The sequence below is a fragment of the Podarcis gaigeae genome (assembly GCF_964106915.1).
Source record: "Podarcis gaigeae genome assembly, chromosome: 3".
In the NCBI taxonomy this organism is placed as follows: Eukaryota; Metazoa; Chordata; class Lepidosauria; order Squamata; family Lacertidae; genus Podarcis; species Podarcis gaigeae.
The window spans coordinates 62722630-62735108 of NC_139680.1; the positions used below are offsets into that span (position 1 = coordinate 62722630).

Sequence of the window (12479 nt, forward strand, 5' to 3'; positions counted from 1 at the left end):
GGGGAAATAAAGGGAAAAAAATTATTTACCCCCCAGGCGCAGGGCTGGGGCGGGGGAGGCCCGCCGGAGCTTCCCCTGACCCCAGCCCCCAAACAGGCAGCTCTCTGCAAGCCGTGGGAGCCCAGGGCTGGCTCCCGCCGCTTGCGGAGAGGTCCGCGAAGCCTGGACGTGCTGAGCTCAGCGCGCGCAGGCTTCGGCATGCAGGCACCTCTCCGCAAGCGGGGGGAGCGCTCCCCCCGCTTGCGGAGAGGTCCGCGAAGCCTGGAGAGCGAGAGGGGTCTGTGCGCACTGACCCCTCTCGCTCTCCAGGCTTCAGCGAAAGCCTGCATTCGCCCCATAGGACGCACACACATTTCCCCTTCATTTTTTGAGGGGAACAAGTGCGTCCTATAGGGCGAAAAATACGGTAGATGAAATATAATGGATTTATCTTTCAGTTGATGAATGGAGTTTTCTACTTGTTGACTAATAGAATTCTGGGTTTTCAGTTTATTGCTGCTTCTTTTGTAAATGCTGGTTTTGTATTGTATTATTGTTTGTGCTGTTACTGTGATTTTAATATGTCAATCACCTCAAACTATGGAGTGGATTAAAATGGATAGGTAGATGCACAAGGACCCTCAAAGGGCAGTTCTGGGAAATCTTATCTCCGTTATCTAGGACATTCATTGCATGGTAGCATGTACTAATAGAAGGAATAAATGCTTTATGTTACAAGCATCTTTACTGCCAAAAAATAAAGATTAACTCTTTCCCCTGGAGACTGTTTTGTTAATAAGATAAGAAAACGATTGCGTTCTTGGTTTGGGAAGTGATCTAACTATGTCAGAATTGGATATAATCAGCATTGTTTGAGGATTAACTCTGCTTAGCCTCAGAACAAAGTGACTGAGAGAGAATTTTTTATGGAAATTATGGTACAAGCTGTCCTTATAACACTGTATGTTGCAATAATAAGGGAAATAGCAACGATTCTGTGAAGAAAAGCAAAAATTTAATGTTGCAAACAGAATGTTCTTATAATGAGCTACATTAAGTGTTAACATGCTGGCAACTTAAGTATTCTGGCAAAGCAAAGCAAACTCAATTACCAAGCTAATAATTTTTATTTTTATTTTTGCTGTAAACATTTAAATTGATTTTTCCAAAGGATGCAGAAGCTCACACCAACTTAACCAGTTATGTGGTGGCATGCAGTATTGGCAATAGTACCATCCGTGATCTTCAGGATGCTGTGAAGATTACAATTAAACACACAGTTAAGCAGGATAAAATCCAGGTGAGAGAACTGTATCATTTGTTTGCTTTTAAAAATCAGTAATGTCGCGCATAGCCAAATGAAATTAGAGGAAAGTAGAAATGTGGATTTCACAAACACATGTTCTTCTGGCAAAGCTGTGGTAGCCATAGTAAAGTCTATTAAATCTGTTATCATTCTCTTAACTTTTTAAAGAGCAACTCTGTACAGTTATTGTGTTTGCTGTGGCAACATTAGCATTTATCTCAGGAAACTTGTAAAGTTTGAGCAAATGAGTAAATGTCCTTAAGCAACTGTGTTGTGGATACACAAGAATCCCTAAGTTTGCCCCTAAAGGGGGCAGAGCTTTGCACATTTTGCACAAATATTTCAAAAACTCTCAAGGAGAACCTGCGGTTCTCATCTGTTTGTTAATGCTATTTTTATTTTTATTTTACATGTGTAAATATCTAGAAGGCTCCTAAACCCACCTGTGTCTTTTGGGATATGAACAGAAACAGTAAGTTTTTTATTTTGGAAAACTTTCATTTATTATATTGGAAGAATAATGCTATTATTATTTTTTCTGCTGTTTGCAATTTCTCTAGTACAATTAGCAATCTTCCAGCAACATTCTTTTCTTCAAAACCATGGTATAATAATACCTAGAGGAAACTATCAAAACCTTAAATTAAGGTGCTCACTGTATACTGTTGTTATCTGTGTCCTTATACAACCCTTTAAAAATCAATAAATAAAACATGACAAGCTTTGTGTTGAAAAATAGAAAATGAAAACTATGCTTTAACAGAGTCAATAGGCACATAATTGTGCCATTTGTAAAAGAGAGGATAAACCGAACTACTCATCACGCCCTTCTTTTTGGACCAATCATAAACAGATTTGAGCAGATCCCACTGATTTTTCAGCGTTGGTATCACGATTATAAAGTTTCCTTCCTCTAGAAATCCATTGAGCCCACCTCTCTTTTAGTCAAGCAGTTGGTAATCCCTTTTTTATTTTAGTAGGTTCTATATAATAAATTAATAATTAATTTCTTATTCAAGTTGAGCCTCCTAATTACTGTTTTACACTTACAATCCAGCTGTCGTTGTGGTTTTTTTTTTATAAAAAAATCTGCTTTTATTGTTGATTTTATATTATTTGTATTTTTAACAATCCTTGTAAGATTCTGTGCATGTTGTGATTGAAACTGGAATTATTCTGGTAATAACAAATAATATAATTGTTTGTCTTTCCCGATTTATCTAGAGGGCCAAGGTGGGTGGAATCCTACAGGCTGCCTTGCGCAAGCAGAATCAAATGAAAACGAAACTGTCTGCTTATGCAATCATCTCACACACTTCGGGGTGCTGATGGTAAGTGATTGTTTACCACTCCTGCTTGTTCACTGCTGCAGGGGGAAGCAGTTGCTGCCAGCCTGAACATGATCTTGCCCCACCCCTGACTTTTAAGGTCAGCACCAGAGACTGGGCTCATGGTCTTGAGAGACAGGCAGGCACTTGACGCAAAGTGTTTTCTTTCCCCATAGTGGCACCACAATTATGAAATATGCTTCCCCAGGATATCCACTGGAGATTAAGAAAGTGAGGAAAAATAATGGTCCTGAAAGGGGACTGAGCTGCTTTTGAAAAAAGACTGAATCCTGTGAGCATTTTCATGTAACATTCCCCACCAAAATATGGAACGCAGCACTTGAAATTCTGAATGCCTTATTGGTCATTGACCATAATCAAGGGATTGGTTGGTTGATACTGAATGCCTGGGAAAAGGAATATCTCATGTTCCACCACCGCCGCCTCCTCTGACCTGGAGATAGGAGCAAATTCTCAAAGCTATGAGTGATTAGTATTAGTTATGGAGATGAGGAACATGGGTCAAAGAGATCGTGGCCACTGTGAGAACAGGATACAGGATTAGATGAGCCATTGGCTTGATCCAACAGACTCATCTTGTAATTTTCAGACAGGTTATTAAGAACAAGGTTTAAGAGAAATAAAAGGGAAAAGGCAAAGCCGTGTGTTGAAAAAACAAAGCAACATTTCAAGTTCATCGGACCCAGAGATAGCCCATTGTTTTCAACTACGACACCTGCAACGCCTGGCCATTGGCCCAACAAAGTTGACTACTAATCTGCCCTATGTGGCTGCTTACATTTGGACATATGTTCTCCTCACAAGTAACATAGCATCTAGATCAAATGGATAAGGAGGAATTTTGAGAGAGAAAAGAATGCTTGCAACATCCAGTTTTTAAGGGCTCTTGACCCAGGTAGGATCTGATTCACAGATGGTTGTGAGCAGCCAATCCTGGGAGTTGCACATAGTGTTGAAGGATAGAGGATGAAGTAATCAAGGTGTCCGTGGCAAGGACTGCCACAAGTTTAAATTACTGCAAAGTGGTCCAGCTTCCCATCATGACTTTTTTTTAATAAAAAAAATCTTGCCCCATCAAACTACCTTTAACTAAGGTAAAGAAAGTGGGTGGGGATCATGTTAAATATTAAACTTTTCTTTTTTTAAAAAAAAAAGTATAGCTATTTTCATAAACTGAACAAGATTTCTTAGGGTTCTTAAACCCTATTCTCAATAATTATTTCACTTTAGCTGATATTAATATTCCATGCTTTCCAGTTACTCTTCTACCTAGGAAGAAAATTAGGAAGGTACATCTGATTTGATTTAGCTGATTTAAATAGGTTTTTAAAAGAGCTATAAATATTTGAAACACCAAGAGACAAAGTGTAAGAACTGTCTTTTTCTTCCCTGCATATGATTTATGGTGCATTAGAGCCACAAGGTTCAATATCTGGCTTCCGCAGGCCTAGTAATATATTAGCTCTTTTCACATCTTTCATGAATTTAAATATGAAAAATATCACAAGCCTTTCTGTTCCCTTTTCAGGCTTCTTCTGTTCTACTTTTGCATATTTGTGGGGAAAGGGGGCATTCTTAATTTCAATGTGTCCTTTCTCCAGCTGTGAGTGCTTTTGTGGGAGAGTCCGAAGTGAGGAGAAAGTCGTCATAATCCTGGCAGTATTCCAGTTGGAGAATTATAATATTTTTCTGGCATTTTTAATTGCCAGTTATTTTTCTCCCAGAGATCTTGTTTGGATTTACATATAATAGCACCAGCCTAGCAGGATTATTGTATGCAGAAACATATGCAGCTTCTCAGTCTACACCCACATATGATTATATAATAATAATAATAATGTATTATTTATACCCCGCCCATCTGGCTGGGCCTCCCCAGCCACTCTGGGCGGCTTCCATAAAAACCAAAAATACAGTAAAATATCACACGTTAAAAACTTCCCTGAACAGGGCTGCCTTAAGATGTCTTCTGAATGTCAGGTAGTTGTTTATCGCTTTGACATCTGCTGGAAGGGCGTTCCACAGGGCGGGCGCCACTACCGAGAAGGTCCTCTGCCTGGTTCCCTGTAGCTTTGCTTCTCGCAATGAGGGAACCACCAGAAGGCCCTCGGCGCTGGACCTCAGCGTCCGGGCAGAATGATGGGGGTGGAGACGCTCCTTCAGGTATACTGGGCCGAGGCTGTTTAGGGATTTAAAGGTAAGCACCAACACTTTGAATTGTTCTCGGAAACATACTGGTAGCCAATGTAGGTCTTTCAAGACCGGTGTTATATGGTCTCGGCGGCCGCTCCCAGTCACCAGTCTAGCTGCCGCATTCTGGATTAGTTGTAGTTTCCGAGTCACCTTCAAAGGTAGCCCCACGCAGAGTGCATTGCAGTAGTCCAAGCGGGAGATAACCAGAGCATGCACCACTCTGGCGAGACAGTCCGCAGGCAGATAGGGTCTCAGCCTACGTACCAGATGGAGCTGGTAAACAGCTGCCCTGGACACAGATTTGACCTGTGCTTCCATGGACAGCTGTGAGTCCAAAATGACTCCCAGGCTGCACACCTGGTCCTTCAGAGGCACAGTTACCCGATTCAGGACCAGGGAATCCTCCACACCTGCCCGCCTCCTGTCCCCCCAAAACAGTACTTCTGTCTTGTCAGGATTCAACCTCAATCTGTTAGCTGCCATCCATCCTCCAACCGCCTCCAGACACTCACACAGTTATGATGCAGTGATATATACCATCAAAACAAATGAATCCATTCACCTTCCCTCTACTTCAACAGGATGTTAAAATGGCAGGCAATGGGAAAGACCTTTTGACATACAAGTATATGTGTCATTCATTACTGTGCACAAAGTCCACTGCCTTTGGTTAGGCTTTGGATTAAAATACCGTATTTTTCGCACCATAGGGCGCACCGGACCATAGGCGCACCCAGTTTTTAGGGGGGGAAATCAAGAAAAAAAATATTCCCCCCCCCCAGCCCCAAAGAGCAGCGTACAGGCTGCGCACAACCTCTGCCTGCCAGGATGGATCCCGCTCAGTTTTGGCTTCCTCTTTAGGCCTGCGCAACCTCTCCTTACCGGGAGATGCTGCGCAGGGCTAAAGAAGCCATAGCCCCGTGCAGCCTCTCCTTGCCGGAGGGGTTGCGCGCAGCTATGGAACAAGCCAAGGCAGCGAGTGGGATGGATCCTGCTAGCTGTTTTGGCTTCCCCTTTAACGCCGTGCAGCCTCTCCTTGCCGGGAGACGCTGCACAGGGCTTTCCTGGCTTTCCTGAGAGGTGGGGGGATTCCCTCACCTCTCCCAAAAGCCCGCAGAAGCCGCACAACCCCTTTAAAGAGATCGCGGCTTCTCCTGGCTTTTCTGGGAGGTGGGGGAATTCCCCCACCTCCCGCAAAACCGGCAGAAGCCATGCGCCCTTTAAAAGGGCTGCACAGCTTCTCCTGGCTTTCCTGGGAGGTGGGGGGATTCCCTCACCTCTCCCAAAAGCCCGCAGAAGCCCCGCAACCCCTTTAAAAGGGCTGCACGGCTTCTCCTGGCTTTCCTGGGAGTTGGGGGGATTCCCTCACCTCTCGCAAAAGCCCGCAGAAGCCGCGCAACCCCTTTAAAGAGATCGCGGCTTCTCCTGGCTTTTCTGGGAGGTGGGGGAAGGGACTGATGTGGCCAGTCAGTCCCTTCTCCCTCCTGTGGAAAAGCCCGCAAGAGCGCATGGAGCTTGTGTGCGGCTCTTGGGGGCTTTTCCCGCCTGCCTCCCCCCTGCATTCGCTCCATAGGACGCACACACATTTTCCCGATGCTTTTTAGGAGGGAAAAAGTGCGTCCTATGGTGCAAAAAATACGGTAACATTTCATCAGTAAGTGATGATACACATTCACTTGCATCTGCTTGTTGGATGTGCAGGGAGCATGAAATGTCAGAGGTCATAAACACTTACTCAAAAACAATTAAACAGTGGGTTCAACTACAGTACATGATTTCTAAGAGCCCCTCCAACATTCTATGAATCTCATAATGCCGTAATTTCAATTTCCCCCCTGCATTTACATAAAATGAAAAATACTGAAAGCAGAGAGATGGTCCCTTTCTTGGTTTTAAGACTTCGTGTCATTGTAGTTACTAGATTGTGGGTTAAGGTAAATTGTAAAGTTACAAGGCATATTTATGTTCTGAGAACATAAACAGACAATAAAGGAAAACAGGAGTATTGCCAAAGGGGAACATTTCCTCTGTGGCAGAAGTGTTAAGTGAGAATGGTGAGGATCACACAGTTAGATAATAGAATCTTGAAGGAACTCTGGCAGGAAGCCACAATGTTTCTGAAATCTTAAGGGAAGAAGATGAAATGCTTGGTCTTTGTTGGCTTTATCCTGGTAGAACTTGTCACATTTGATTTCAAAAGAGGAATCTTCCCCAAAAGGAGAAGACTGGTAAAAGGGAAGTTGAAAGGCAAAGCCAAGAGGGTCAAATACCTCCAAATTGGTTGGGAGGTGTTAAAAAACTTGAGTGTATACCACAGATTAGAAAAGATGCCTGAAAGCCCCAGAGGACACCAGTGTGATTAATGATCAGAGTCAAAGAAGATTCCTTCACAAAACTGGTGTCAATAGGCAGGAAGTTCCAAAGTATGGATGTTACCTCACTGAAAGAATGACTTCTTAAAAATAGGGAACAAGTATTATGTGGCACCTGTAACTGCCTGATCCGCAGATCAAAGCACTAGAGTGAACTTACATGGGGGAAGATGATCTTGCAAGTAAACTGGTCCCAAGCTGTTAAGGGTTTTATATGCTAATAGTAACACATTGAACTTGGCCTGGTACCAGATCTGCAACCAGTGCATGTCTCTAAGCAGAGGTGTTTTTTGCTGACGGTCTCGCTCCTACTGTCAGTCTTGCTGCAGCATTCTGCCCTAACTGCAGCTTCTGGATGAAGTTCTGTATAGAGCAAATTGTGCTAATCCAATCCTGAAGTAGCCAGTGCATGAACTGCTATGGCCAAGCTCTCCTGAGCCAGGAATAGTTATTGTTCCAAGATGGTCACAGATGCTCAAACAAATGCCCCAACCACATAACTGCTATAGTCAGTACCCTCTAAAAGAACACATCACAACAATTCATACCATTTAGCCAGCCTCCCTTTGTGTGAATTCCACCCCATCTTCCACCTGCGTTTCTGCAAACATGCATCATTCCCAATCTTACACACATGGCATTTTTTCTGTACAAGGATTATTTCTATGTAGGAAACATTGGTTTCTCAATCTGTATAGATATTAATGTGGAGATAATCTTCATGTAGGAAATTGTCATGCGTGAAGGGGCCATTTGACAGATTTTCTGAACATTGAAACAAACGTGATCCTGCTCACATTATTCACAAGAGAGGAAACGCTAACTCCTAAATGTAAGGAGTTCTAAGGAAATGGGATATTGCATGTGGAAGGATTTCCCACAATATAGTTCTTGAGATCTGCATAATGACATAATATGAACAATAGAGGTTTATTGATGCGGTTTCCAGCTGTTACACTACTTACCCTCTGAATTTTTTCTTCTTCTCAGGAGTTGTAGGAAGGAAGCAGAGGTGTGGCAGTTATGCACTAAATATATCAAGTGCAGTGTAGCCAACATTCTCTGGAATTTAGCTACATTTTTGTCGCAAAAGAAAAATAGTTGTGCTTCTCAAAAAAACCTTATTTCCAACAGTTTATATCTCTTTTTGCCTTATGTGTAGGACCTGCCAGGAACCGCTCTACAAATAGATACTGAAAACACCAAAGTCCTCACTTTTATAACTTACATTGGTTGTGGAATTTCTGCCATATTTTCAGCTGCAACTCTTCTGACGTACATTGCTTTTGAGTAAGTATTTTGTCATAACAGGTCAAATAATTGTTTTTATTTCAATTGGTAGTCTGTGTCAGGAGTAGATTTAAAATTCAGATTGTGATCAGTGAACATGATAAATTGGAGCCGCTATATGCACCATAAATTTAAAAGGTGTCTAACCTTATCTTAAAATCTGCTGTGCTAATAATTAGAAGTTACGACAGGACACAGACATATATGTGGCATTATGCCAGTGTAGGGAAACAAAGCAGAATAAATGCCTAGAAGCAGGATGGCGAAAAGACTTTAAATCAGTTAGGAATTTATGAACACTTAAATGTATGTATACACCATATGAAAACACAGGTTTCTGTACACAATAGGCACTTTTGGCACTCAGACATAAATCTTGACTCTCCCCCCCCCCCCCCTTTGGATAAATAAGATCCAAGTCAAACAACAAAACAAAAAGCTAGCCGCTAAGAAACCAGAGTGATTAATTACAAATAAATAATTAGAGATGTTGTTTTCATATGGCAGTTGCAGTTCACTAATAACTTTAAACAGCAGAATAAATGGTAGATATAACGAACAGCTTTAGCAGGGGTGGCTAGTCTACAGACCACATATGATCCTTAGAGATTTTTTTTTGTCCCAACATTTGTCATTTAAACTTGTTTAATTCTGTTTTTGACTGGATGCTATGGGCTCCCTGCTGTGGTGTCATAAGGTTTTTTGCAGCTCCCCAAGGCCCAAATAAGTCAATATTAAATAAAAATAAAATATTTTTTATTACTGACCACTCTTATGGGTGCCCTTCTGTGATTCTGTTATACCAGAAGGTTTTGTGGTTCCCCAAACACAAACCCCATGATACAATGCCACATCTGGTCCAATATTGACTTAAGCCTATTCATTGAGCAGGTGAGCACCTACCTGCGTGTTCATTCATGGACTCAGCAGTTCAGAAGTCCAAAGAAGACCAAAAGTTAACCTTAATAAATTGGAACCTACACTTTGTTCTATTATTATTTGCTGTCTATTTATCACCAGGAAATTGCGAAGAGATTATCCCTCCAAAATCTTAATGAATTTAAGCACAGCCTTGCTTTGTCTCAACCTGGTCTTCCTCCTCGATGGCTGGATTGCATCATTTGATGTAGAAGCCCTTTGCATCGCTATTGCTGCCCTGTTGCATTATTTCCTTCTGGCGACCTTTACGTGGATGGGCTTGGAAGCTGTTCATATGTATATAGCTCTAGTAAAAGTATTCAATACCTACATTCGCCGATACATACTCAAATTTTGCATCATTGGGTGGGGTAAGTAATACTTTTACATCCTTTTTTTAAAGTAATCTGGTTTGATTACATTTCTCTATTGCCTACAGCTCCTATTCAAGTCAAGACTGGAACTACTAGGCGACTACAGAAAAACTAATCTTGTTTTTTCTCTCCTTTTCTTTCCACCCTTCCCCTCTCTCACACACATGCACACTTTTCTTTTTCTTTCTTTTCTTTTTGCTGCAACATGCAGCTTACCATGTTATGGCTTTTAAAAGATTCTTAATTCCCCTCTCTCTTCTTTTGTGTAACTGTCACTCTGTACATTATTCCCTCAATCCCCAAATCCCAAGCAGAAGCTTTTCTTGCGAAAGGATTGTATATCATTGCTTCTAGGTGTCCTCTGGATCTGCTTCCATTTACCCACTATTGGTGAGAAGCACCAAAGTATCATTGACTTAGTACATGTAGTGGCAGCTCTTGTGGAAATATGGCTTTCTTATGCTGAGCAGTGACAGAAGCGATGGGGTAACCATTCCTTTGCTGGAGGTGTTGCTTGGTGGGAGAAGCGTTGAAAATGCAGCAGTTCAATACTATCAGTATCCGGTGTGGATACAAGCCACACTAGTAACAGCAATGGTTAAGGCCTGGAAGGCGAGCATGTTCCATCTTCCTCCCAGGCCTTTGATCAGATTCCCTCCAGCTGCCTGTGCGAGGTGATGCTGCATTCTTTAGGGGCTAGCATGTCTAAGGTCGGGGGGGAGGTTTCCTTCATTTCCCCTTCAGATCTTTAAGTCACCATACCTCCTTTTTAAAAGAGTATTATTATTATTGTGCATTCACTTTTCATTTATTGTCAGATGCCTTGGAGTCCTGTAGTCACATAGAAAGATAAGTTATAAATGAATGAATGAACTCATCTAAAATAGTGCAGGCAACTCCTGCACAGTACTGCTCCATTCAACCATCGTCTCCACTGCCACCAAGTGACACCTTTGGGTAAAAGTAAAAGCATGAGGCCTCTCTCCTCTTATCTTCATTTAGCAGGAGCAACCATATATTTCATTCATGCCACATAGTGACTGATGGCAGATTCACACAAATTCTTGTGTTTTGTGGTGAAACTGCTTGTTTTCAGTCTAGGCTTAAAACCTGGTGAATTAATCATGTGCAGTTTGTCACCCATTACCATTTTAATTTGCACAATGTCAAGAACCTACCTAAATTGTATGAATGGTGATGTGTCAAATCATAGGGGGATACACATCAAAACTGTCTAGTCCACCTGACACATTTTGAGCCTAGAGTGAAAATTAGTAAGATTTCCAGGATTTCAATAAGCATAAGAGCTTTATGAATTGTCGCTGTACTAGGAATTGTACATGACCATTTGGCACATCAAGAATTGTACATAACTATTTGACACATCAAAAATTTATATAGTTCCTGATTTTTTCAATTTATTGGAATCCTATTCCAAGCTCCATAGATGAATTCTGTAGGACATTTTTACATTGATAAAAGTGGGAATCTCTATTCATCCTTTCCATGGCAAATTACATTTGATATACAGTTGAGATTAAACCAACAACAAAAAATTAAAGATATTGGATTCCTGTTGGTTCAGCTAGAATAAATATGATTGCATAAAATACATATTGGTCCTGTCATTCTCCAGGGAATGCAATTATTCATAACTTTTGGGATTGCTCTGATTCCTTTGGGCAGGGCAGATAAACACAACAGTTTGGCTTTAGATGAAGTTTGTTCTTTTACATTTATTCATGTAATTCCGATTTATTTTCCCAATACATGGAATTTGACTAAGGGCCAGCAGCGGTGGTTGCACAGAAGTTTTCTGATTTGCTCAGCATATAATTCTAAGACATTGGAAATTTCACTTAGTTCCAGATATTTAATGCTTGTTGGAATAGCTTGTTCTTTCAGGCTTAAAGAGAAAGTAAAGGTAAAGGTAAAGGAGGTAAAGGGACCTCAGACCATTAGGTGCAGTTGTGTCCGACTCTGGGGTTGCGGCGCTCATCTCGCTTTATTGGCCAAGGGAGCTGGCGTACAGCTTCCGGGTCATGTGGCCAGCTTGACTAAGCCGCTTCTGGCGAACCAGAGCAGCGCACGGAAACGCCGTTTACCTTCCTGCTGGAGCGGTACCTATTTATCTACTTGCACTTCAATGTGCTTTCAAACTGCTAGGTTGGCAGGAGCAGGGACCGAGCAATGGGAGCTCACCCTGTTGTGGGGATTCGAACTGCCAACCTTCTGATCGGCAAGTCCTAGGCTCTGTGGTTTAACCCACAGCGCCACCCGCGTCTCTTAAAGAGAAAGTAATGTACTCACAAATAGATATAAGCAATTATTGGGGGGGGGGGGACTTAAAAGTCCAGATCCAAATGTAGAAGCCACTTCCAGGCATGGAGAGGAGTTCACCAATTTCACATGCAATCATACATACATACATACATAGACATATACAGTTCCCCACAAAGAGTCCACAGGTCTCAGAGGCCTGACATAGAAGGTTCAAAATGGAGGCTACCAAACTCCCACCCCCCGCAGCAGGATTTTTGGATTCATGTCATAGGCTTTTGTTTTAATATGTATTTAACGTTGTGTGTATGTGAAACACTATTTGCTTGTATTGTTTAACAAATCAATTAAAACAAAACATTTTTAAAATTCACTTTAATGGGGAGCAGAGAAAGGAATTCTCTAAAGCTGATATTGT

General features: G+C 41.8%; 1 protein-coding gene across 4 annotated transcripts in view; it reads left to right on the forward strand.

The window, feature by feature from the left end:
- Positions 1–12479, forward strand: part of ADGRG6 (adhesion G protein-coupled receptor G6) — a 107365-nt gene that overhangs the window by 75321 nt on the left and 19565 nt on the right. For all 4 annotated transcript variants that reach the window (XM_083731610.1, XM_083731607.1, XM_083731608.1 and 1 more), the window contains 5 exons: positions 1151–1279; positions 1712–1757; positions 2510–2616; positions 8362–8489; positions 9510–9778. In XM_083731610.1, the coding sequence (XP_083587736.1) occupies positions 1151–1279; positions 1712–1757; positions 2510–2616; positions 8362–8489; positions 9510–9778 (679 nt within the window). The remainder of the gene's footprint in view (positions 1–1150; positions 1280–1711; positions 1758–2509; positions 2617–8361; positions 8490–9509; positions 9779–12479) is intronic.